At 44.2% G+C, this 27532-nt stretch overlaps 1 protein-coding gene across 2 annotated transcripts; it reads right to left on the bottom strand.

Annotated features, from left to right (window-relative positions):
- On the bottom strand, positions 1–27532 carry LOC307204749 (acyl-CoA (8-3)-desaturase-like). Of its 2 annotated transcripts, XR_013833776.1 has the most exons (13): positions 27236–27532; positions 21001–21111; positions 19112–19309; positions 18176–18277; positions 17900–18028; positions 12451–12511; positions 10923–10999; positions 9141–9238; positions 7252–7348; positions 5783–5862; positions 4813–4938; positions 2009–3522; positions 1–1766 (listed from the first exon to the last, which is right to left on the bottom strand). XR_013833776.1 is itself a non-coding variant. In XM_079956645.1 (12 exons), the coding sequence occupies exons 1-12, from the start codon at positions 27422–27424 to the stop codon at positions 3471–3473; spliced, it is 1320 nt and encodes a 439-aa protein (XP_079812771.1). In that variant the 5' UTR covers positions 27425–27532; the 3' UTR covers positions 1–3470. The 2 variants fall into 2 exon arrangements, 1 of the variants encoding a protein (XP_079812771.1); XM_079956645.1 differs by having other exon boundaries at positions 1–3522.

Raw genomic sequence — 27532 nt, 5'->3', positions numbered from 1 at the left:
TTTGCTTCACCTACTCTTATTTATTCAACACTCACATTATGGTTTCTTTCTTTTCTTTTTTTTACAGTATGGTTATCCCCATCAAAAAATTCACACGCAGGAGAATACTGTATGTCCAGAGTTTTCATCCATGGGGGAGACAAACACTCCTCTGCCTCCAGCCTTTCCACCCTCTCTTAATAATAAGCGCAGGGGTAGTGGTGTTTTTTATCCTATGCCACAACCCTGCAAAGGGCACTTCTATAATAAGCAGGGCCAAACTAGACAAGGCAGCAGAGATATGCCTCTTAAAAACTGACAAATAGCAGCCAACTACCTGAAAAGTTAATACTTGTGCTATTTTTCCACTGAATTAAGCCATTCAAGTTGCTTTTATTGCCCCTTTATGGATGCTGCCTATGCACATTTACCTTTTCCCTAATGGCAAATAGCAACTGGAGTGAAGGGTGGACCCCCATTTAGATTTTGGACACAAACACCTGCAGCTCCTATTTGTCAAAATTTAAAGAAACTGATGATCCAGTCCTGGTTCTCCACCACCACATCTAGTTTGGTGTCATTGGCAGTTTTTGGCAGACGGCAACATGTGCAATCAGGAAAGGTTTACCGGAAGGAAGGAAGGAAGGAAGGAATCACATGCTGCTTATATAAAATCAGCAGATAGTGAAGATTGGAAGAAGAAAGGTTGGCATCAACTCACGGAAGGAAAGACTAGAGGTTGAGAAAAGAAAGATGCTTCAATGTTAGGGCTTCATTTTCAAAGGAACATAATGCCAGGAGCAACCCCACATGTCTAATTTGACAGATGTGCTTTTTCGTGTTTCTATCAAATGGCATAAGGCTATGGTGGCAATCCAAGGCAGCATGCTTTTTCTCCAAAAGCATTCCTAAGAGGCACATTATACAAGAAAGAATCAGAGGTGATATACTGGCTTGTTTTGAAGGCTGCATCACCCTTCCCTCTGGGCTGGAATGTTAATGCTTTAAAGTTTATCAGTGAGTGACAACTCCTCTCTAGAGCTATGGGTCTTGTCTCAAAGCACCAGGCATTCATATGAAAAAACTAATGCCCAGTCACTGGGAGGTTTGGCAACTCCATTCTAACAGATTTTCATTATGAATGGATTTCTTGTCTACTTCTCAGCTTAGGTCCCTCTATCCTAATCCCTGCTATGCATATAAACCCAGGGCTTTTTTTCCAGCCAGAACTCACTGGAACTCAGTTCTGGCACCTCTAAGGTGGCTGCCATTGCCATTATAAGAGAACAAGGGAGGCGGTCATGGTGAGTTCTGGCACCTCTTTTTCTAGAAAAATAGCACTGTGTAAACCCAATCATTGAACTGCATGGCAAAACCCATTTTGTGGGGAGATACATTTCCATATGGTCTCTCCTTCGGAGAATCAAAGTCTCACTTTATTATTTCTTATTATTTTTATTTATTCTATTTATATCCCGCTCTTCCTCCTGGAGAAGCCGAAGGCAGCAACTTGGGTCTCAACCTTCCTACTATCTGCCTTTGGAACAGGAAGTACAGAATGATCCAGCAGATGCATCTCTTAGCTGTTAGACAAAGTTGATAACACTCAAATTGTCTGGGGAGGACCAATGTCACCATGAACTGCCATTTGTTTTCAGTAGCCAAAATGCCCCAAGGCTATGCTTCCCAGTTTCACCATAAGGGAAGACATCTGTGTGAATAAGAAGCCATGAAGAAATTACAGACACCTCATAGTGACTTTTCCCCCATAAAAACTAATTGTACAACTAAGAGAGCCAGTGTGGTGTAGTGGTTAAGAGCAGTAGATTCGTAATCTGGGGAACCAGGTTCGCGTCTCCGCCCCTCCACATGCAGCTGCTGGGTGACCTTGGGCTAGTCACACTTCTCTGAAGTCTCTCAGCCCTGCTCACCTCACAGAGTGTTTGTTGTGAGGGAGGAAGGGAAAGGAGAATGTTAGCTGCTTTGAGACTCCTTCGGGTAGTGATAAAGCGGGATATCAAATCCAAACTCTAATCAGACACCAGGTGAAATAAGCATGAGAAAATTCAAACCCTTCTTCCCCTCATTCTCAATTGCAGCAGTTCTCAACCTGTGGGTCCCCAGATGTTGTTGGACTACAACTCCCATCATCCCTGAGCTCTGGTCTTGCTAGCTAGGGGTGATGGGAGTTGCAGTTCAACAACATCTGGGGACCCACAGGTTGAGAAAGGCTATTTAGAGACAAGGAAAGACTATGACAACTTTGAGAATGCCTGCTCTGGACTTGTGCTTTAGTTGCTGTTACCCCCTCTGTTGTAACAGCAAACACCCCAGAGGTTTAGTCCTGTTTGTGGAACAGAATTAGTGTAATCAGGTATATGATCTAGAAACGGCCCTTAGCAACTGAGCAATACAGAAAGAGTGCAGTTCCAGTTGTGCGAAAGTATATACTATTTGTTCTTGAGGCATATCAGTAGCTAAGCTGAGAAACATGGGCATCTTCGTACTCCCAATTTGCCTCTGGAAGTCTGAGCAATAGCCAGACCAGACATTCATTATCCCCCTTTCAAAATATGGCCCTGTGGAGTGGTAGTAGTGCCACGTCTGTAATTAAGGCACTTTTTTGTCTTTGTGAAAAGTACACCCAGGAATGTCTTGGACTCCTGAGCTCAGAAAGCCTAGCGCAGACTGCTTTCTGTAGTTAAGATAGGCTGGCCATTCTCTAGCCTGGCCCTGGAATGTGTGCCTGTATCAGTATTTGGCTGCTCTCTTCTCACAATCACCTGCACAGCAGTTTGGCATCTATTGTCTTCTCTAATCCTGGCTATGCCTCAGTTCCCAACTTCAAGCTTTCGTATCCTAATCTTTCTACCAACAGCTCCTCAGATCCTGCATTTTCTTCTCCTTCCCTAGGCTTTCTCCTCTCCACCTCGCTCATCAGACTATATCCACACAGTGGCGTAGCGCGGGGGATGCAGGGGGGCCGGCCGCACCGGGCGCAACATCTGGGGGTTAGGGTTAGGGGTAGGGTTAGGGGTGCAAATCCATGGGTTAGGGGGCGCAAATTACTTGCCTTGCCCCGGGTGCTGACAACCCACGCTACGCCACTGCATCCACATCCTCGGTCCTTGTTTACTCTAGGAGGGAGCCAAGCAACCTAGACCCCAGGGCGACAGAAGCCTTAAGAGATCCCTAAGTAAGATTTCCCTTCTACATACAAAGCAAGTGAAAAGGCGGCAAAGAAATGAGCATCGTTTCCTGGTCCTGAAGAGTTCTTCCTGGTGAACGTGCACATCTGGAAAGGTTGCAGTATCTTCCAAGAGCAGAAAGAAGGAGAGTGAGGTCCATGAGTGAAGAGGAAGGAACAAGACTTCTTGAAACATCATACTCAGTCCCAGCATTCAGCTCAGCCAGTTGATTAAGCCAGGCCTCTGCGCTCTTCAAGATGCCAATGGCAGGAGGCAGCAAGTGTGAGAGATGTCAGCTGCTTCTTACTGATGCAAGTACGCATCGAGCCAGAGCTCTCCTGAATCCTTCAGAGAACTGGAACGAGGATAAAAAGGGTCAAGTCAGGAAACATGAAGAAACAAACCAGAAAAAGAGATTCGATATTGAGCCAGGAATTCTCAGGGCACTATAGTCATTGAGTGAGCATGTCACGATAAGAAAAAACCCGTAATAGAGCAGCAAGTGGGGGGGTGGCATTAAAAGCACAAGGAAGGATGCAGCACCCTCTCATGGAGAGAGCCACAGGGCTGGTTCACACATGTAGGCTCACCACCTGATTGCTGCAGCAAATGCTGTACGAATGAGCCATTCCAGGTGAGACAGGACAGAACTTTCAAGTCATCTCAGAGCAGTTCTTTTCAGTGGGCTCAGTCTGCACACTTTGTCTGCAAGTTTTGAGGAGCCAAGCAGTCAAAATATGCAGTAGGTATGTGTGAACTAACCCACAGAGCTCAGAATCCACAAATGCTTGTTTTGACTTTGCCACCATGCTCTTGCAAAAGTATTATTATTATTATTATTATTATTATTATTGAATTGACTATTAGCTTTTTTATTAAAAGTAAACTCAAAGAGACTTACACTATGTACACTATGTACATAAATTAACATTAATATCAACAGCCTTCCCAATTAGCTTTCCACCTACTCTGTGCTCATTCATTGAAGGCTGTCCATTTTTCTGGGATGTGCATATTCTACAGACCTCCTTGCATACTGTGTAGGAGTTATGCTCTAATCATGCACTAATCTCTGTGTTGTTGTTTCTAAGCCTTGTGGTCAGATAGGAATATCTGAAGGGGGAGAACCAAAACACGGGCAGTGCCAACATATTTAAACTCCCCTAACCTGCGTTCAAGGTGCTTTTTAACAACGGCATTAGATTCCAGTGGTTTCCAGTATCTATTTCTATTGGCTATTTCTGGCAGAGGCTGATGGAAGTTTTCTGCTGGGCCACACGTTTCCCATCCCTGACTTATGTCATAAACTTGGCTCAGAAATGTTCCGATTCCTTCGCACCAAGTTTTGATGTGTTTTTAGGAGGAGGGCAAGCAGAATGTATGCAGCCCTGATTATGATTTCTAGAACAATTAAGAGAGTGCTGAAAACTCTGAACGTTAACAAATATGGTTTCCTCAGAGCATTCTTCCCAGTTCACATTATTGGAAGCAACGGCTGGAGGCTGGAGGTCCCATATTATCCCCCCCCCCCTTCCCTTTTCTTTTTGTGCCCTTTCACAAGATGTCGGTCTGATGTCTCTCCCCCTACAGGAGAGCTGTCCTTCCTCCTGGGAGTGCCAGTGCTTTCACATTCACTGATACTTACTGTACAATGTCTGCAAAGGCTGTGAGCAGAGGCTTGGACTGGTACTCGATGCCGTGCTTTGCGCATAGGGACTTCACCAAGGGGGTCACCTTGTGGAAGTTGTGTCGAGGCATGGTAGGAAAAAGGCTGTGGAGAGAGGGAGAGAGGCAGCTGCCAGATCTCATGGCTTCCTCAGAGCTCTAGAGAGCCTTCTTCTTCCTCCCAAAATCTCATTAGTGTGTGCAATACTTCTTTGTGAAGCTTGCCCAAGCCAATTAATCACTTACAAGCTTAATGATTTCTTCTGTAAACAACTGTTGCAGAGGGCCTTATCCTAAAATTATATTCATAGAATTGGGTCCTCTCGCATTGCCAGCTTAAGCTAATCATGTCCTGGGTGCCTCCCTGGTCCAAGGCTGTTTTCACACAGGAATTCAACTTCGTAATATCCCTTGTCCAGCTCTGCTTCCTCATTACAGTGGTACCTTGGGTTACAAACACTACAGGTTACAAAGTCTGCTAACCCAGAAGTAGTACTTCAGGTTAAGAACTTTACCCCAGGATGAGAACAGAAATCGCGTGGTGGTGGTGCTGCAGCAGCTGGAGGCCCCATCAGCTAAAGTGGTACCTCAGGTTAACAACGTTTTCAGGTTAAGAACAGACCTCCAGAACGAATTAAGTTCATAACCCGAGGTACCACTGTATACCCAAAAGCCTACCCACATGATGCTTCAGCAGCAGCACGTGAAGCCCCTACAAGCTCAGTTGTCCACATGACTGAATCACATGTATACCATAAAGGACTCCAGGCTCTTGAACTGTTAGGTTTCTCATGAGGCCTCCATCCTCTTCAGCCCCCTACAAGATCACTTACTACTACAGCATGAAATAAGCCTCTCAGGGAAATAGATCCCATTCTTTTTCTAGGCTTCATATTAGTTGATATCCTCAAGACACTTTCCAACTGGTGAAAAAAGAAGAATATACTCACTGGTGCTCAATTTGGAAGTTGAGATGCCCACTGAACCAGTCGTTGAACAGGGACTGGTCTACGTTGCATGTTGCCTGGAGCTGGAGAGAGAGAAAATATATTTAAAAAGGCACCACATGAGGATATTCATGTTTCAGTTCTAGCTAGGCACCCCAATGAACTGTGGCATACCCTCATCTCCCCATCCTAGTCCTTAGAACAAGAACAACAATAATAAATAGATGGAGCTAACAACTGGGAGCAGTTTACCTATGAGATCGCCTTGCCCCACATGGGCCCGCTTGACCGCAGGGCTGTACAATATATGTCTGTGTGAACGCCAGCAAAAAACTTCAACACCTCATATACCATATTTTTCGCTCTATAAGACGCACTTTCCCCCTCCTGAAAAGTAAGAGGGAATGTGTGTGTGTGTGTTATGGAGTGAATGCATGCTGCACAGCTATCCCTGAAGCCAGGAAAGGGAGAGGGATTGGTGCGCACCGATCCCTCTCGCTCTCCTGGCTTCAGGGACACCCACGCAAAGCCTCAGGAGGCTTTCCGTTCTCCTGGCTTCAGGGATAGCCACGCGAACCCTCTTCAGGGCAATGGGAGGAACGCTCCCCCTGCCCTGAAGAGGCTTGGCACGGCTATCCCAGAAGCCAGAACAGTAAGTGGGATCGCTGCTTTCGCTGAGCAACGATCCCTCTTGCTGTTCTGACTTCGCTTCACTGGAGAGGCGCTGTGCAGCTTTCCCTCTCTGCGCAGCACCTCTTCAGCACTGAAGAGGCGCTGCGCAGAGAGGGAAAGCTGCACAGTGCCTCTTCAGTAAAGCGGGAGGAGAAACAGAGCCCCTTCCATTTCTCCTCCCGCTTTGCTGGAGAGGCGCTGCGCAGAGAGGGAGAGAATGTTTTTTTTCTTGTTCTCCTCCTCTAAAACTAGGTGCATCTTATGGTCGGGTGCGTCTTATAGAGCGAAAAATACGGTGCCTTCCCAGTTCCCATGTCAACCACAGAGGGTCAGCACAGAGAGTAACACCATTATTGCCTGACTTCTGGGGCCCAAATGTGAAGCATGTGAGCAGCCACCCCACCCACCCATGACAAAATCCCATGTTCAAAATAATGAATGCAGTGAGAGCGGTAGGAAGGATGGATTAGGATTTCACTGGACATGGGACTCAACCTGATGGGGCCTTCAAGCACTATAATTGATGGAAGTTCCATGTGTTTACACAAGAGGGATAAAAGTTCTGGGTCAAGAAAACACTTGCAAGCATTCATGTTATTCCTTTTCTAATCTTCTTTTAGTCCCACAGTCTGTCCTCTTTCACCCCAACCCATTATTAGTATTCCACAATTAGTTTTTACATACAGTTACACCCAACCCTTCCGGGCACTCAATTATACTTCAGCTCCTAAGATGCTAGACACCTCCTGTATAAGTCTCATATTCATGATCATATCTGCTGGGATCGTTGTGCACATTACCTGGGTTGAAAGCCAGTCCACATTCTTGTCATAATCAATGTTCATTGGGATGTGGTTCATTTGTGTCACCCAGACAAACCAGTGACTCTCTATAAATCTGCACAAAGCACAGAAGTAAATTATTGTGTTTCCATCCAACCAAACCCACACAACCTATTGATAAGATAAACTTTATTTGCATTAGCCAACGGCCATAGCAACATAAAACAAGCAATATATACAAATAAAATATATACAAATAAAAAAGACAGCAATGGGTAAAAAGGGCAATCAAATGGCCAAGATTATCATTCAGATAGTGGCCCTTAATCTCATTGCACCCTCAATAAACCTAGCAACCTTTGCTGTTGTCGGATCATTTTGAGCTGATAAAAGAAAGAGCAATGTGGCCTCAGATGGGTGGCCTGGGAGGGTAAGTAAGAGTGGGTTAATGATCTCATTCCTCAGATCTTTATAAAGAGGACAGGACAGGAGAACATGAGCCACTCTTTCCAGATTACCATCTCCACAGGGGCAGAGTGTTTCTCAGTTGGAATCTTTTGGTATCTGCCCTCAAGTGCGGCAGAGGGCATCACATCCAATCTGGCAGTGTGAAGGTACGTCTGTATTTTGGGATAGTTAATTTATACAAATATGGTGCCAGGGAATCAAACTGAGAAGGGGGGGGGGGAGGCATACCAAGGACAGAATTTCTTTATAATGGCCAGATTGTTCTGTTGCTCTAAGTCCTTCAGATGCTGTCCAATTAGCCTTTTTGCTTTAATAAAGCCCATCATGAGAAGCTGATGTGGGTGGAGCCCACAGGATAGGAGTTTTTGGTGCACAATTTTTAACCACGCACTTTTATGGGGGTCTTGTGTCAATAAGGGCAGCAGAGCAGGTGGATTTAAATTTAGACGGAGCCAATAATTAAGAGTTCTTTGCCAGGACTGAGCTTCTGCAGAAGGAAGGCTTGCCTCTGTATTGAACCTATTGAAAATCACCAATGCTTGACTCAAACAGTTTGTTTTTTAAAACAACAACAACAACAACAACAACAACAAACACACACACACACACACACACACACACACACCTTGAAGGGGAGTAGAGAGAGGAAGGGTGAAGAGTAAAACTATATAGGTTTCTCTTAGCGAGAAAGGGGTTTTGTTGCTGTTGTTTTAGAATGTATGTTCAACATTAGTTGATACAAATCAGTAAATATTAAACCTCATTTATGGCTGGCGTATGGCAGTGGGATCCATTCTTCTGGTGCAAGCTTGTGAGTGCAATCTAACTGACTGTGAGAGTGGCCTCTGGGAGGGGTGGCTACTTCAAGTTAGTATTGCAGGAACAAAATACCTGCTGCTATGGTGGGCAGAGGGATGTGGACAGGTAAAGCCCAGACTGCTGTGACCCTGGGGAAGGTTTGATGCATCTGTGCATGCAGAAACACAGTGTGCATGCCTGTGTGCGCACACACCATGGGGCCCTTCTCAATGCATGGCTCAATATCCTGGGAAAGTTCTGTTTCTTGACCATGCCAGAATGTGGCGCTGCAGTGCAAACAAAGATCTTTGACTTGCAGAGACTACGTATTTTTCGCTCTATAAGACGCACCAGACCACAAGACGCACCTAGTTTTTGGAGGAGGAAAACAAGAAAAAAAATATTGTGAATCTCAGAAGCCAGAACAGCACGAGGGATCGCTGCGCAGTGAAAGCAGCAATTCCTCTTGCTGTTCAGTCTTCTGGGATAGCTGGGCAGCCTGCATTCACTCCATAAGATGCACACACATTTCCCTTTACTTTTTAGGAGGGAAAAAGTGAGTCTTATAGAGCAAAAAATACGGTATATGGTAACCCCAAATAATTAGTTATGGTGAGGGTATGCATCCAAATGAAACTCACCTGAGTAGAAAGAAGAGACCAAGGAGACCCTTCAGTTCCAGTAGGTATGAGTAAGTCAAAAAGAAACGGATGTAGAAAGTCACCATCCAGGCCAGATCCTGTCACAAAGGAAAGGATGAATGCTCTGCAGAAGGCCATGTCATAGTGCTGCAGACCTGCCCCACCAATTTGCTCATGTAGGGCACCAGTCTCAGAGGCCACCTATGCAGTCTCCCATCACTAAACCTGTGCTCGCCCTCAGTCTGATACATCTCCCAAAGCTATTTTAAATATCCACATGCTTAAACCTGTCTCGGTCAGGAAGTTTCTTATACGCATTCCTGTTATTCCTCATCTAATCTTTCACTTCCCACATCCTGCCCTCTTTCTGCCCATCCAGGCCCAATTCAGAGTGTTGAATTTGACCTATAAAGCCTTAAATGGCTCAGGACCCAAATACCTCAAGCACTGGCTCTCCCCATACAAACTGACCTAGGCCCTGCGATCATCATCTAAGGCTTCGTGTGTCTCCTCCATGAGAGGTCCAGAGCATGGCAACATGAGAATGGGCCTTTTCTGCAGTGGCTCCCCACTTGTGGAATGTTCTCCCTGGGGAGGTTTGCCTGGCGCCTTCATTACATCTCTTTGGGTAACAGGCGAAAATGTTCCTTTTCAACTAGGCCTTTTGCTAATTAAACACTCTATGGCCTCTTAAATATGTTGGGGTTTTGTTTTGTGCTATTATTTTATGAATTTTGTGTTTTTATGTTGTAAACTGCCCGGTGATCTTCAGATGAAGTGTGGTAAATCAATTTAATAAATGATAATAGCAATAGTAATAAAGTGTAAGTTTAGAAAAGTGCAAGCTTAGCCAAGCTTAAAGCAGGTCATACTCTTTGGCTCCCAGAGGATCCTAACTATTTCCCCTTAATATTTATTTATTTGTTTGTTTGTTTGTTTGTTTGTTTGTTTGTTTGTTTGTTTAGGCATATCTATACTACCCAACAAACTGTGGCCTTTGGAGAATTCAATCCCCTAATCCCATTGCCCACACTGTAAGAATGCGCAATACACACCTCTGATTTGCTCACCCTTGTGATTACTACTGCTATAATAGGTTTTAATAGGGCTGGATTTCAAGAGAGTCCCTCTCTGTGATCAGGTAATATCCATTTATATAAATCTATAACCCGGAGCTGAAAAGGGGCACTGCATCTCAGGAACTGAACCATAACTCTTGAAGAGGTCCTTCTGTTGCGAAATTGCAGTTCTTCAGCTCTAATGTAGCAATTAAGCCTTGACTGTCCGAGGTTAAACTGGAAAAACCTAGCAGCAAACTAATTTAGAAAGAGGAAAAACCTAAACTGAGAACGGCCCAGTGTAGAGGAAATGTTAGCATAAACACTGAAGAGTAGCTTTAAGTCTTCAGTTCCAGTTCATTTCCTTTTTAAAGAATGAAAGTGCAGCGTTGCAGCCTCAGCGACAAAGAGGCTAGGAAAACAGAAAGCAGGTAAGCTAAGCAACTTGTGTGAGTTTAGCGACATGGCTATGTGCTAAAGATCTCCCCTCTCTACAGCAAGTTTACAAACCGAATCCATAGTTTTGCCTTCTTCTTTTTCAGACTGAAAGACAATATAGTTTTTTGGAAACAGGGAAAGTATGGGTGTGAGAGATATGTAGAGTCCTACAAAGTGTCCCGTTGACAAACGTCTGGTGCAACGAGCTCCTAGCTCTCATGGAACAATCCTGTTCCGTTGATGCCAGGGCAGCTGATCTGGGGAAGCTGGGCTCAGGCATACTCACCGCCCATTGTTTGCGCTGGACAACAAAGTAGAAGATGTACCACTGCAGGTAGAAAGGCACCAGAGCTGGTGGTCCAACTAGGGAAGAATTCAGAGAAACATTCTTAGTTGGCTCAAAAGAAATGAGTGGCCCATCTTCTCCACACAAACCTACTCAGCTCATATTCTCTAGGTGCCCCTGCAGTCTTGAATAGGGTAGGAGAAAGGGGCTTTTCAGTTGTGGAACCCCTCCTGACGGCAGTTTCCTCCAAGAGGTTTGACAGGCACCCACTCTTGCTGCTTTTTGTTACCAGGTGAATGCATTTTTATTTCCCCACATTTTCCTTCTGCCTCATAGTCTGAAATTGTATTATTTCTGATGTTCCTATTATGTTTTATCTTCTAAAAGGGAAAGGGAAAGGTACCCCTGACCATTAGGTCCAGTCGTGGCCGACTCTGGGGTTGTGGTGCTCATCTCGCTTTACTGGCCGAGCATGACTAAGCCACTTCTGGCAAACCAGAGCAGCGCACGGAAACACCGTTTACCTTCCTGCCAGAGCGGTGCCTATTTATCTACTATCTACTTGCACTTTGACATGCTTTCGAACTGCTAGGTTGACAGGAGCAGGGACTGAGCAACGGGAGCTCACCCCGTCGTGGGGATTCAAACCGCCAGCCTTCTGATTAGCAAGCCCTAGGCTCTGTGGTTTAACCCACAGTGCCATCTTCTACTACCTCTTTATTCTCTGTGGGGTTTTTTTTCCTCTTTGCTTTTAATATGGTACTTTGTTTTAAACTACGTTTCATTACCCAATAACCATTCTGGAAGCAGAAATACAGGTAAGATACACCTTTTAAAATAATGGATGGATGGATGGATGGATAGATAGATAGATAGATAGATAATAAAAGCTAGCATTGGTCATGTTGGGATAGTCTTGTGGCACAAGACAGAAAGACAGCAAGCATCTCCCACCCTATTGGGAAACATTGGAAGCAAAATGAATCATTATAACGGCAAACAACCACAGAAGAAACAAAAAAACAAAAAAAGGCACTGAGGGGGAACTCTAAATTTTGCAAGTTTCCCCCCCTTGTGAGCAATACTTTGGCTCAGTTGTAGTAAATTTTCACTCCCCTGGGTCACCTATAGAGAGTAAGAATCACCTACAAGTGACCAAGCACAAACACTTTCTTTTTTACTGCAAGGTTTGTTCCTTGTTTCTGCATTCTGCAGATGACTAGCTTAGATACCTACAGGAAAGCAAACTACTAAAATTTCTTGTGAGATGGCAGGTTTTTTGTGGACTTCTGATAAAAAATCATGTGGTAAGATCCTAAGAAGAGCTGTGCTGGATCAGACCAAGGGGCCACCTAGTCCATCATCCTGTTCTCACACACAGCATGCTCCCCACTTGCGCTCCCCAGAAACTGGCAGACATACGGCCTCTAGAACTGGACGTAGCGCACAGCCTTGCCGTCCATAAATTTGCCTAAAACCATTTCTGAAGCTATCCAAAAAGCCATTGCAGAAAAGAAATTATACTCACGGATAAAGAAGTATTTATGCTGGTGATTATAAGGCATGTACTTCTTTTTCTTTACACCAAGCTGTAAGAGGGAGAAAATGGTCACAAAAAGTGCTATAGATGGATGAATCAGTTTACAGTGGTACCTCTGGTTGCAAACAGGATCCGTTCCGGAGGCCCGTTCGCAACTGAAAAGAACACAACCCACGTCTCCGCACACGTGGGTCGCAATTTGCCGCGTCTGCGCATGCGCGAGTGGCAAAACCTGGAAGTAGCCCTTTCCAGTACTTCTGGGTCGCCGCGGGACGCAGCCTGAAAATGCGCAACCTGAAGCAAACGTAACATGAGGTATGACTGTATTTCCACTTTCATTTTTGCATGATTTCATCCCTGTCTGTTCCATTTCTGCATTACTCTAGTCTTCTCAAATACACAAAAAAATACATGCAAACACTTATTTGAATATGCATTTCTAAATATATTTTCTCTCAAAACACATGTTAACTTATGCTGATAATTATTTTTTTAGCTGAGAGCTATGCTCAAACATTTGGGAAGGGCACAAGCTGGTGGAGAACAAAGTTCTGTTCCACATATTAATCCAGGAGGTGCAGAGGGGCAACAGAATTCACAGATCTCTAATTTGTCAAGCATCCTTATTCCAAATCAAATCACATGATCAGCATATACCAGAACCCCTCTTCCCAATACAGTCGTACTTTGGAAGTTGAACAGAATCCATTCTGGAAGTCCGTTTGACTTCCAAAACATTCGGAAACCAAAGCGCGGCTTCTGATTGGCTGCAGGAAGCTCCTGCAGCCAATCGGAAGCCATGATAAACATTCAGCTTCCAAAAATAGCTCGCAAACCGGAACCAAAACGTTTGAGAACTAAGCTGTTCAAAAACCAAGGTACAACTATATGCTAATTTTGTGCGTGCACTGAGCTTTTTATATGGGAAAGTACTGAAACATTCAATCTCTCACCTATAGTTTGAAGTGATACAAGGGAAGGGACCTTGCTCAGTAGTAAAGTGAGCAAAATGGTCAATTACTGGCATTTCCCAGCCAGGGTTGGAAAAGCCTCCTGTCTGAAATCCTGGAGAACTGTTGCCCATCAGAGTAGGTAATAGTGAGTTAGATCTGGTCTGGCTCAGTATGCGATGTTTTCCTTTGCAAGTTCAATATAGATTACATGAGTCAGTGGATGATAGGCTTCCAAAATGGGACTGTGCCACTTTTCCCAACCCTGGAGGCTCTGCCGAGAGTCAGACTGGCTAATTGTGTGCTCTTCATTGGCCCGATTCCCCAAGTCTTTCTAACTAACTGCCACAGTCTGGCAACCTTATCAATGGCTGAGCCCTTGCTGTGCCTGCCCAGCAGCTCCACCTGCTGCTCACTCCAAGCCTTTCTGCACTCAACCCTGCTTGCAATTTCTGTCCACCTCCAACCAAAAGCACAAGAGCATCAGGCTCTGTTCTCTTTGCAACATCCCCCTTTGCATTTTCAAACCTGGCCCTTGGGCTCCCTCCTCACCACTCACTCCTTCTTCCCCAGTTTCTTCACCCAGCCTGTGCAAGCTCCCACTCCCTCACTGTTGCTGCTGCTGCTGCTTGTCATTACTAGGAATATTCATGATTCACCTCAGAAGGCACTTGTAGGGAAGAACTAAATGAAGAGAAGAATGCATTGTACACTGAAGTAGCTACGAAAATGGATAAGGTCAAGATGGAGTGAATCAGGATAAAACAAGCCTGAAGGAGGCCCCCAGCCTGCTCACAGGTCCTTGTATGATCAGTGGAAAGTTGGTCCTGGCAAGTATTAACCACTCTCAATTCCAACCTGATAATTGCGACCTGCCCAGATTTTAACTTGTCTGAATTAATTTTAAGATATATTTTAATTAATTGGTGTCTGTTTTTATGCATATTGTGTTGTTTTTATGATGTTAGCCGCTCTGAGCCTGGCCTCGGCCAGGGAGGGCGGGATATAAATTTAAAATTTATTATTATTATTATCATTATTATTAATAGAGGAAAACTGGGATTGTAAAGTGGAATAGGGGGGAACAAGTTTCCCTCTGGGGGATCTTCTGTCTTGTGTGAGCTCCTGTTTGCCTCCACTTTGCTCATATAAAGCAAATATTACAAAAATATCTAAAGGACTCTATCCAGCACTGTGCAAGAGGATTTCTGCTCACACAACAGAACTTCCTCTTCTCCCCCTGCAATCCCCCCCCCAAAAAAAAATCTGCTGTGGAGGGTCTCCCAACCTTCTGGAGCAGGTTTTGAGACTGCACAGATAGCTACAGATGGCAGGAGAAGAAGGGGAAGTTCCACTGAACACAGAGAAGTCTGTTACACAAACAGAACTGCAGTGTTGGATGCAGTCCTTAATCTCCAGGGCTCCCTCATCAAAGTCAATTAACACAGCAGTGCAGGCTGTAGAACTTTCTGCTGTTCTGTGAGGAGGGGAATGCATAATAACATTGGTTGTTGTTGGAGTAAGACACATACGGTGATTGCAATCACATAAGGTGATTGCTAACAACCAGCATACTTTGCTATGAAGTTTCTTTCTTTGGCAAGCAAGCAAGTTTAATGGATGAAAGGAATGTCTCAGACAAAGGGAGCCTTTTGAAATACTACCATGTACCTAAGTACCATAATCAAAGCAACATGGGCTTGAATGGAGCTACTGTGAATAGAGACTTAGGTGAATTATTTCATGAATAATCTAACCACTAACAAAACAGGATTTTTTTTAAATAGGGGCTTTTTTTGGTCAAGGGGAAGTAAAAGGAAATGATGAATAAGCCACTTAAGATAAAACATTATGAGACTATGCCAACAATCCTATTTATATTTATTCCCCTAGAGAAACAGTAAAAATCCTGAGATAGAAATGTCATATTAACATTCACAGCTGACAGCCTGCCAAGCAGCAAATATGTTTTAATGTTGGAGAGGAAAAGGGAGCTGCTATCACACACTGGTGTCAGGGGAGACTGTAGGAGTCCAGGAGGTGGACATTGAAAAGGGCATAAGAAGTCTGTCACTGAGAGATGAATGGGTGCACATTCCATTGCCACTTATTGGTGTACTGAACCAACAGTCTGCCAGGCTACAGTTTTGATTGGGAGAGGAGTTGGTTGCAGTGAATAAAAAGCCACACTTATATATCAGAGAATATTAAAAAGAGAAAGTTTGGGGTCAAGGGGATTTGTCAAGAAGAAGCTGAAGCAAAGCTGGACTGGAAAATCTGAAAGGGGTCAAAGGGGACAGCAGAGGGACAACTTAGCTCATACTGTGCAAAGGATGGCAAAAGAATTCATGTAGGTAGAAACTCATGAGGAAAGACCTGGAAGAAGAGGAAGACTTCTGAAGTGGCACTTCAAGAGAGTCGGTGTATGTTCGATATAAGAAGGTGAGCTCAAGAAGCTGTAATGTCTTCAGAGAGTGTCAGCTTGTAAACCTCTTCTGTTCTGAACCTTTGTCAGTCTGGTCCTGACCAGAAGAAAGGTTTCGGTTCAATAACATCCAAACAAAACAGTGAGTTCGAACTGTGGACAAGTTAACAGAAGGCAGGGATAGGAAATCTGTAGTCCTCCAAATGTTGTTGGACTCCAACTCCCATTATCCCAGATTACTGGCCAAGTTCGCTGGGGGTGATGGAAGTTGCAGAGGAGGGGGCAGGCAATTTAAACGAAGTTAGCCCTGTTAATTTGGGAAGCAACCTAGTTCAAGATGATTTCCAACTTCCTAGATTATAGTATCAATTAAGCAAATACTGAACAAGGCCTATTTGAATATAGTCCAACTATTAATACTTGTCCTAAGTTTTTTTTAAAATGAATAAGTTTTAGTACATTGGTTCAATTTATGTCTCAAGCCTAAAACCTATCCCAGCTATGAGGAAAAGAAAGGAAAATACAGTATGTATGTTTTTACCAGGAATGTTAAGTAGAAGATAAGGAACAACATGAACAAGCTGGGTTATAACATGTGATACTACATTTTTATAAATAGTTAAAATTTCCCAAGGAGCTAAATAGTGTTTTTATTCAAAAGGCTCCTCACAGCACAGGTTGTATTGTTGTATTTTGTATTGCAGATTTCATACAAAAAAGAAGGATTCTTTAAACAAGAGATCCACGAATTATCAGATTTCTCAGGACTTTTGTTTACTTGAAACCAGCTGCGGAGGATTTCAGTTTTGACTTGAACAGAACTGGTGGGAGGCAGCATGTGCTTAAACCTTCCTCTTCATGTTATTTCCCCAGTCTAACCCAATCATGCAACTCAAAGTTGTGGTTAAACTCTGGAGGTGGTGAGAGAGAAATAAAGGTTGGTACAGGTACCCCAAATCACAGCTGCAATACTTGCATCCTAGAAATAGTAGAGCAGAGCTTTCCAAACTATTCATGTTGGTGACACACTTTTTTAAGACATGCATCATCTTGCAACACAAGATGAACTAGCAAACTGGAGGTTAAACTAACCCTTTTCCAGCCCCAGGAGGAGCGCAGGGAGTAGTCGTGCAACACAGCTACACACTGAAGCTGACACACTAACGTTTTGTGACAGTTTGGAAAGCTCTGCAGTAGAGTTATGCAATGGACAATGTATCATGTACTCTTCAAAATGTATCAGCCAGATACTGATTGCTATTGCTTCCATTAGATTTGTAAAAGTATTTATATTGACATTTTATTTCACTAAGGGCTTCCTACCAGTAAAATAACAGAGAATTGTGTTTGGCATGAGTTTGGTTTTAAGTGGCAGATGATTTTCAAAATTTTGCCCAGCATAGGTTATTATGAAAAATCTTACCTGCTCTACTTTTATTTTTGAAATACTCCAAAAAGCCACTATTCAAATGAAATTGAGTAGAAACTTCTGAATCATAACAAGGGGGTCAAATAAAAGTCAGTCAACCTTTCAAATTGCATTAACACTTAACCAGGATTAACATATTTGCTCAAGGCTTAGCAGAATCTCTTCTGCCTCAAGTCCAGAACTTGTTTCCCAATGCAGAAACAAATATATACTTCTGAGTCAATATACTTAGAAACAGGCCATAAATCTGCTAATGATTGCAAAACTGTGAACCTTTCAAAACAATATAATGCTAGAGCATGCATATTGTTGTTGTTTAGTCGTTTAGTCGTGTCCGACTCTTCGTGACCCCATGGACCAGAGGACGCCAGGCACTCCTGTCTTCAAGAGCATGCATATAACTTCTTTAAAAATACGTAAAGGAATGTCACTTTGGCTGTGGAATATAAACTATAAACTTCTTCTAATCTCTCCCTAACATTTGGACCTCATTCTGCCTCGATTCAATTAAATTTAAGCAAGGAATCTGCCTTACCCAGGCCTTTCCCACAGTACCAAAAAATACACAGAGACGCCAATCTAATTTCAATGCTTCCCATTCCCCTGCCATTTCCAAAATATTCCAAGACTCACCTCTACAGAGAGTTTCTTTCCCAGTGCAAAAAGCAAAGGATGCATATTGAGATCAGGGTCCTTGCGGAAACAGTTAGGTTTAGCATGGTGCTGGAAATGCCAGTGATTCCACCAGCTAGCTGGTGCCCCCTGAAGAGAGAAATAAATAAGAGGTCTAAACTAGAACCTTTATACTCTGCCCCAAATAAAGCACACAGCAAAGTCTCAGCCAAAGGGGTTCTGTCATTTATTACCACTGGAGTGATGCTAAGGAACAACCCCAGCTCCATTACTCACCTTCAGATGTCCAATCACAAATTTGTGAACCCAGTGGTTCCACTTAGATTTGCCAAAGACCGAAAGGTGTCCCAAATCATGCTGCAGCCAGCCAGCTTGTGCCTGGAAAACATCAGTACAAACACAATGCCACAATGACTGAAGTTTGTCAATGAAGGGAAAAGCAAAGGCTGGGAGAGGTTTAGGACAATATGGAGAGAAAGTGCCGTTAATATGCATATGAACCGACCCAGACTCTGTGTGACGATCATCAGAGACCTCTTTCACAAGACGTCTGGAGGTTGGCAACACGAGAACGGGCATTCTCTGTGATGGCTCCCAGTTTGTGGAATGCACTCCCCAAGGAGGCTCACCTGGTGCCTTCATTACATATATTTAGGTGCCAGGCTAAAACATCTCTCTATAACCAGGCATTTGGTTGATTAACGTTCTATGTCCCTTTAAATGTATTTGTGGGAGTGGGGGATAATTGGTTTCTTTTTGTTGTATTTTTTTTTTGTCTTCTCATTTTTTGTTTTTATGTTGTGAACTACCCTGTGATCTTCAGCTGAAGGGCACTAAACATTTTTTTAAAAACAACAACAATATGCATAGACTTCGTTGTGACTGGAGACGAAGGCAGAGGAATTAATCCAAAAGCTTGATGGAGTGATTTCAAAGAAGAGAGTGAGATAGCATCCCTAAGGTGCTTTAAAGAGTTCCTGGCTTAAGCAGAGTGTGGGTGAGCGGAAAGAATTGTTTGAGGGTAGGAAACCTTTGGGCAGCCATGGGTGGTAAGCTGAAGAAGCAATGGTTACAAGAAGCCAGGAGGAAAATAGGCACTTTCTAGAAGTATCTTGCCTCCTCTTGTGCAGCCTAATGTAGCTAAAGCTGTAGTCAATCCTGCCCCACCACCTGTCCTGTTCATTGCTCTGTTGTATTTGATCTGTGGGTTACCTGTACAGTGCCAAGCAGCAATCCAGAGAAGAGGAAAGGCACCAAGGATGGTCCAAAGTACCAGAGGTTGAGCCAAGCTGCCACATCCAGCAGCAAGATGTGCATGAGGTACAGGAAGAAAAAGAGGCGGTTGGGATCCAGAAGTCCCATCTTCTCAACGGTAGCACGGAGCTCACGAAAATCATCTACATGCAGTTTCTGTGGAGAGAGACCACATTGCAGTTTTCTCTCCTCTGGAAGGGGACCTCATCCAACCTCCTACAGAGAGCATGCTGAAGTCCAGCTTTTCTATCTCTAGATCCATCCCAGGTGAGCCTATTGTTAGAACCTAGATAGTCTCACAATTCATTTTAAAATACACACATAAACAGTTGTAAACAAAAAGGCTTTGAAAGGTCAATGTAGTATAGATTCTGTCTACATATGTGCTAATGTACACTTTTTATAAAAATCATAATACGGTAGGGTACTGGTGCTGAACCATTGTTTTGATGGCCGTTCAGTATTCAGCATATTATGTTCTCACACTTAACGACCATGTTAAAAACGAGTTCTTAACAACAAAAGATATCGAGGCAGAACCTCAAAACTGTGCTGCGGTATAGAAAACTTTAGTAAAGCATATGAAATGTGCCGCGTGTTTCAAGATACATGTTCTTCGAAGTCAAAGGAATACAATTAAGTATGATACTTCATGCAGTGAGACACGGTGCTTTTTAAAATTATGCCCAAATAAGGTATCAACTTCTATTTCTTTTCCTGTGAAGAAGGTATGTTCTAAAAAATTGTATCTCTGGACATTTCATACTTCTTATTATAATTTCTTAAACTATTTCATTACCATTTTGATAGTAGTAACTTTGCCAGTAGTGTTTCTTTTTCTTTCTTGTGTTCTGGCAGTGCCCTTCAACTGAAAACTAGTCCTTGCCTCTCTCACCCACAACTAGATCCTTTTCCTGTATCTCTTGTTTTGATAGGCCACCCAGATACCTTTCCACTGGCTTCACTGATCTTGCTTGACTTCAAACCCATGGGCTGTATTCAATGAGATAGTCACACATGCACAACTATGTGACTTCCACGTTCCCCCCAATACCATCCTTAAATCTGTTCCAGAGGGATGCAGGATCTCCCAGAACAGATTTAGGAGACATACATAGGGGAGAAATGGGGAGAATAGTCTATTGCACAAGGAGAAATTCACCTGTTCTAGATAGGGTTGCCCTCACCTCAACAGAGTCAGTGTGTAAATTGAAAGCACTCATGGATTCTAAGGAGTGCTAATTCACAGATGCAGCTGGTTCACCAGCTATGATTGTTTCTGGATCAGAACAGCCTGGCCACGGTTACCCATGGCTTACTGTAATGCGCTCAATGTGGATCAAAAGCTACAGCTAGTGTAGAATGCTGCAGCCTGGCTGCTATACAGCAATCATAGCCTGAATCATATAACATCAGTGCTTAAGGCAATTCACAGCCTGCTTACATACTGGTGGTACCACCAATGGTTATTGCCTTTTGGCAGCAACATGTGGAAGGGTTTCCTCTTTGGTGGCCCTACAACCATGAGATATTGTCCCATTGCAGATACCATTGGTACCCTTTTTCAGTTCCATCTGATGACACATATTTTTATAAGGGGGCTAACTGAGACTTTAAAGCTATATATAATATATGTTCTAGTGACTGACCATCAGTCTCACCAGTCCAATATGTCCTATGATGTTTTAAGATTTTAAGTATTTTAATATCATGTAAGGTTCTAGATATTATAGTATACCAACCTGCAATTATTAGATGGGTGGTCTCAAAATAAATCACCACCACCAACAATAATAGTAATGTTATTACTATATCTTTTGTTGTTGTTGTTTTTAATGGAAACTTACATTTTTGCTGGGTTCAAAACTGGGCTGATCTGCTGCAAGCTCCCCAATGAGCAAGGGCTTCATGTACTTTCTTACTAGAGTCTTGTCCAGGTGGAATGCTGTGAAGGGATCCTGAAAAACCACAGTGGAATGAAGTGAGTAAACTAGTGGTGCTTCAAGAAGGCGGAATTTAAATGTTAATTTTAAAAAATGTCAAGAAATAGGCTTGATGATATTGGCATCCCTAGGTCAATGTGGGGAAATCTAGCTAGTGAAGCTTGCTGGTCCCATTTTGAACTTCCTAAAATATACTTTCCAATCCAAAATGGCCACATTTTTTCATTAACTTTTTCCTTGAATTGGTAAAGTTTTTCAGTGTAGGAACCTCTCATCATTTCCTCTAGAGGCCTTCCAGTTGTTGCTGAACTCTAATTATCAGCCCAGTCATGACAGGAGTTGTAGTCCAACATCTGGAAGGCCACGAGTTCCCCATCCCTGCTCTAAACAAAGACCTGCCGGTCATATCCTGACTATTATCTCTTATCCAAATAATGTTCTTTTGTCTCCTCTTCCAAAAAGCCTCTTTCACCTTCTGACTTGAGTTTCTCTAAAGGCTGCAGCTTCACATTCTGGCACATGTAGCATTGGAACAGATACTGATGGTCCTTTGACTGATTTCTAGCCAGGACACTGGTTTCCTTGTTCCTGTGCTTTTATTTTTATTTGAGGCATTTGTTCCCAAGACTTTCTGAAGGGCTTCAAGAAGACAACTAAAAGTCCTGGGTAACAGTTATTCCTTCTGGCCACTAGGTGCCGCTCTGGAAATGTGTTTGCATTTATAAACCAGACACTTACCTTTGCCTCCCTGAGAACTGCATTTACAGCTCTCTGCTTTCAAACAAAGCCCACATCATTCCCAAGGCATTTAAGATTTTGTATTTGCGGGGTAGGTGAAATAGAAGATATTCCCCATTATATACTCCATTGTCAGCTCTATCTAAACCCCAGAGATATATTTTTGGAATAGATGTTGGCACTGCTACAGGGACAGAACCCCGAAGTGAAAATATGCTGGCTATTATCTGACTGCGACCCGCTTGTCACATATAAAACAGCCTTATTTGCAAAAGCTGCTAAGAAGTATTTGTGCTGGCTACATAAAAGACAATTCTGTAGATTGCGCAGGGATTCATTAATTTGATTTAATGTAAATGTATGTATATTTCTGGATCTCTTTTAATAGGTTTTATTTCATTTGCTGGACCTGTAACTGAATTTGTGATGGCTTTTAATCAAATACAATAAATGCTTGATAGACGTCTGCCAACCATTCATTCAGTCAGTCCCTGAGTGTTATAAACAGGACAAAGCTGGGGATCGGGTTGTGTAGAAATACCAGCAAATAACCCTTATGTTTTCTGTTTTATAAGAACATGTGAATTTTCCTGGCTGTTACTGAAAGGCCGCCCAACCCCAATCTAATATTGATTCAGATACATATAAGAAGGCAGAGCAAAACTTCTGCAACCTCACATTCCTCTCCATGTGCTATTTAGCTTGTCTGTATAACAAGGCGCCAGCCCTACCATAAGGCAGAGTGAGGCAGCTACCTCAGGCAGCAAATGCTGATGAGTAGGGAGTAGGCAAAGCTGTGTGTACCACATGGCCTGCCCTGTGTCACCTAAACAAGCCTGTGCCCTCAAGTCAGTGTGATAATTAGGTGCACAACCTGACCAAGGAGCCCTAGGTGGCGTATACAGTTTTCCACTCCCCTCGCAACAATCCACTGAGTTTCAGGCTGAATAAGAATTTGAACCCTGGTCTGACACACTAACCCCTACCCACAATGTCCAGGGAAGGTGTGCGCTTCCCCCCCAAAGAAACAGGTTTGTAGACAGGGGGTACTCCAGACTTCTAACATCCCCCATTTGAGGTAAAAGTGCTCACAGGGGTGGACTTTGGTCATTCAAATTTCAGCAGTGCCATGTACAAGGCCAAAATTAAGCACCCCACCCGCCTCTCGCCTTCCGTTCTGCTCAATTCACTATGTCATAGTTGTGACACCCTGTGGCACTCACTAGGCTCAGTGCCCAGTGGGGGAGAATAGGTCACACTGCCCTAAATCTCCCTCAAATGCTCAAGAGGGTCTTTTTAGTTCAGCTGAAAGCACTATTGGAGAAAAGAGATTGTCTGGACCCATTCCAGTCTGTGCTCAGACCTGGGTTTGATGCAAAATCCACTTTTTTATATATAGCATGTTTTAAACATGTTTTAAGCTGTTTTATTATTATTGTCATGTCTGCTGCCCTGGGCTCCTTTGGCAGGAAGGGCAGGATATAAATCGAATAAATAGTAAGAACACCATATTGATATCACACTGACATAGTGTCAGTCACTCTTCTGTTCAAGCGGTGTGGCTGGTTTCTTCTTGTCTAATACAATGCCTCTGCTGTTGACACCCCGCAGACCGAAAATGTCCCCTTTCTAAAAAATCTCTGTATTGGCTTTTATTCTTTCCTTCTTTTCCACGATACTGATCAACACATGCTATCCTTAATTTGTGTGCTTTTGGATGGTGCTGGCCCTTTAAGGCTGGCCAGGAAAGTGTTTTAAAATGCTGCTGATATAACTACTTCCAGTGCTGGATGTACGAGAGAGAGAGAGAGAGAGAGAGAGAGAGAGAGAGAGAGAGAGAGAGAGATTGTATCCGCTGTTCCTAAGTTTATCTGAATCCTGGGAGTGGGGAATGGTATTTTCCTGTTAGTTTTCTCATTGGAAGGGGGAAAGGGGGTGGTTCGTAGGCTGATCTGTAGACGGTGGTACCATAAGATTCAGCCAATCCTCACAATGGCTGTTGTAAAAACCCGGCAGTAATGTAAAAGGGAGAGGAGGGAGGCGATAGAGAGGGACCTTGTAAATCACCTTCTCGGAACTGGAATAGTTAGCTGGGCAGCAGGAAGTAGAAGGGGAACATCTCATTTTCTTACATTTTTAGGTTCTCTCTCTCTCTCTCTCTCTCTCTCTCTGTGTGTGTGTGTGTGTGTGTGTGTGTGACCTGTAACAGCTTTTTTTTTTGCCAGATGAACAGTATTTCATCTTTGTTTCCAATTGCAGAAGTGATAAGCTTTCAGCATGTCCTCAAGGCTGCTAAATCCAGACTAAAATACATGGCTTATTCAGAGTCAATTCACACTGCCACGATGCACATTGCCAGATGCATTTTTTTGTGTCTGGATTGTGCTATGTACATGATGAGTCAGACAGCTGAGCCATTCATCACAAACACAAATTGCCGTTTAGTATGCTACCACTATCCTTTCTAAAAAGGCTAGAGTGGCTGCACGACCGGTTGAAATGTGAGTTTGTGAGAAGTGGTTCAGACAGAAACCTCACTGTAAGCACAAGACTATCTGAGTTCCATAAAAAGTACAGCCACGTAAATGCTACGTAAACTGGAGGTCCATTAATCCAAGCTTCTGCTGTTCTGGGATCCCATCAGTGAAGTGAAGTAATGACTTAGGTTCAAATCAGAGATTAACCATGACTGCAATAAGTCTATGCTGTGGTTGGGTTTTAAACCCAGATCAAATACTTCTACGTGGTTTTCCACTTCAGCTCTCCAAGGCAAAATACAAAGAATAGCAGCCAGCCAAAAAAGGTGGTTATGAGGCAAGAAGAAAATGGCATTACTTGACTTGACACTTACAGCTTAACTAACATTAACACACAATGAATGCAACAAAATCCTGATAGACTCATCTTCCTTTTAGACAGAAGCCATTTCTGGAGGAGGAGATTTGGGGTGGAGAGCTGATGAGATAGGGCAGAAGGGCACAGAGACTACTTAACCTTTATCAAACCTACTGCTTCTCCACTTCCCCCAGTACAGTGCTCCCATGGAGGTACAAACAAGTTTGTGTAGATAAACAAGCACTTGGACTCTTAACAGGTATTTATTGTATCAATCACAGTTTAGTATGAAGTGTGAAATGGCCTGCAGATAAGCGAATGCTCCCCACTTCTCTTTCCACAGAAAGGTTTGGAAGCTCCCGTTTTTATGGTTAACCATGGTTTGTTGCTGGTCCATACTATGGTTAACTTTAATAAGGGTTGGTTTCAGGCAAATCAACTTCACACCATAATTATCAAAGTTAAGTTTTTATTAATCATGATTCCAAGTCTGGATGGCGTCGTTATGCAAAGGGGGGGGGGACAAAAGGGGGGCACATTAGGCTTGCTGTGGCTGATTCCTGGTTGCATATATGTCATGCTAAACTTAAATTTAGTACATGCAAACAGATTCACAATACCAGATGTCACTGCCACTTGCCAGGAAGAAGGGTGAAGGTCAGTGTAGTGCAGACCCACCAGCAGGAGCGCCAGACTGACTCCATCGGTGTGCCTGCAGCACACCATTCTCCCCACCACCTCCCCCCTCTCCACTGCCCGAAGGCTAGTGCTGTAGCTCCACCCCATCAGGAGAGCCACTTCTAATGTGAACACAAATAGAACACTGCATAGATGCCTAATAAGCAGAGCTAGCCCAAACACATTTTGCTGCCTGAAGCAAAGGATAATTTGCCACATACGTACACACCCAGACTAGACTGGCAACTGAATCTTACTTCAATCCTTGCAACAGGATATGATCCTCCAGTGCAACCAAGGGTAGCAGGATGGTTATGGGGGTGGATGACTGGCCTGGGGCACACATAGCTCTGGTCTCTAACAGAGGAAAATGTGCAAGAGAAATGGCTGGATGCGTGAAGCCACTCAGTGGTGTAGCATGGGTTGTCAGCACCCGGGGCAAGGCAAGTAATTTGCGCCCCCTAACCCGTGGATTTTAGCACTCGAGTGCGAGCGCCCCCCCCCCCCGATGTTGCGCCCGGTGCGGCCGGCCCCCCCTGCACCCCCCACGCTACGCCACTGAAGCCACTGCTGCCCCACCAAGCCTCTGAGACCTAAGGCAATTGACTTGCTCTGCCTAATGGTAGGGTCAGCCCTAATAGGTTGCAGTCATCATTTTGAAAAGTTATCCTCATGCTCAAGTTGGTACTTGTACAAGACAATACACATGGGAAATAAATGTATTGGGGAGAAACAGTCTGCCTAGCTCTCTCCCTGACCATGTTAGTTTTCTATGGGGGTTATTTCAACATGCTTTGGGAAGAAGAGTGAGGCATATAGACCAACAAATAGATAGACATAGTACAGACAGACAAACAAACTAGCAAAGCACACAGGCCAGACTCCATGCTTTCCTCTCTTCCAGAGTTCCTGCTCTCTCACACAAATAGGCATAAATTCATTCATAGCCTTCTCATTTTTGTACAAGTCCTACAAAAAGGATGGGGAGCCTATGGTCCTCTAAACATTGCTGGACTCCCAACTCCACCCCAGACCACATGGCCTATGCTGCATCAAGCTGAAGAAGGCTGGGAGGCCAGCAACACCCAGAGGTCCACAGGTGATCTGTCCCTGTAGCATAGTGAATGTACAGCATGTTCTTACAACTAGAAAAGTGATCACTGTGAGACATGTGAAATAAGTGTTTCTGAGCATGTGCAGAGTTATTTTTCTTTCTCTACCTCCAGTCAGAAAATTTAATGCAGGTTCCATCCCTCACCATATATTCATGGGCATAGCTAGGGACTTTGTTGGGGGTGCAGAACCGACGTGATTGGTCAGTTAGTTATTTCTTATGTTTAAATATTCATCATTGCCTATGGCAACTCCTGTCCTTTTGAGTATAAAGCACAGCCTCTCCATGAAGAAATCCCTGCAGGATCTTTAGGCCACTCCAGGGCCCTTGGTGTGGCTGAGTGGGCTCCAGATGTTGGAATTTCAAGCATGGCTTTGCACTGAATAGCTCAGTCGGTAGAGAATGAGACTCTTAATCTCAGGGTTTCGGGTTCGAACCCCATGTTGGGCAAAAGATTCCTGCATTGCAGGGACTTGAACTAAATGACTCACGTGGTCCCTTCCAACTCTACGATTCTAAGTCCCGGTGATTGCGTCCCAGTAAACACGTGTAGGATCGGGTCGCAACAATGATCACTTCTCCAGTAAAGCCCGCGCAGAACACCACACACATGCCGCCCTATCCAGTAACCTTATTCGTCCAGGCATCTCTCGCCCTCCAGCCCGGCCCCTGAAACATGATCTAGGCCCCCACCGCTCGCCCGGGAAGGAGCTCCCCGGCTTCGCTGCGTGGGGCATCCCCTCTGACGCCCCCGCTCTCTTTCGGCCCCCTCACCGTGGCGTCCTGCCCCGCATAGTGGCTGATCACGCGGGAGCCCCCCGGGTGCCGCTTGTGGAACTGGCTGATGTCGTAGACTTTCCTGTCGATCACCAGCCACCGCTCCGGCGCCCTGCCCGATCGCAGCTGGATCTCGTCCCACGTGAAGAGCCGCGGGGCTGCCGCGGGGATCTCGGCCTTCGCCATCTCCGCTGGCGGCTGTCACGACGCCACAGTCAGTGACTCCCGGGCGGCCGAAGCGCTTCTGCCCATCCAGCGGCGCCGAGCAGCCGCCACCCCCGAGCGCCCAGCCGG

This window comes from Podarcis cretensis (assembly GCF_951804945.1).
Source record: "Podarcis cretensis genome assembly, chromosome: 1".
Lineage (NCBI taxonomy): Eukaryota > Metazoa > Chordata > Lepidosauria > Squamata > Lacertidae > Podarcis > Podarcis cretensis.
This window is presented reverse-complemented; position numbering and strand designations above follow the sequence as displayed.

Coding starts and splice junctions, on each gene's coding strand:
- LOC307204749 (XM_079956645.1), bottom strand. CDS start 27,424: ATGGCGAAGGCCGAGATCCCCGCGGCAGCCCCGCGGCTCTTCACGTGG. Junction 19,310..21,000: donor GTTTTGAACCCAGCAAAAAT/GTAAGTTTCCAT, acceptor CTCTCTCCACAG/AAACTGCATGTAGATGATTT. Junction 5,863..7,251: donor TGGACTGGCTTTCAACCCAG/GTAATGTGCACA, acceptor CTCTCTCTCCAG/CTCCAGGCAACATGCAACGT.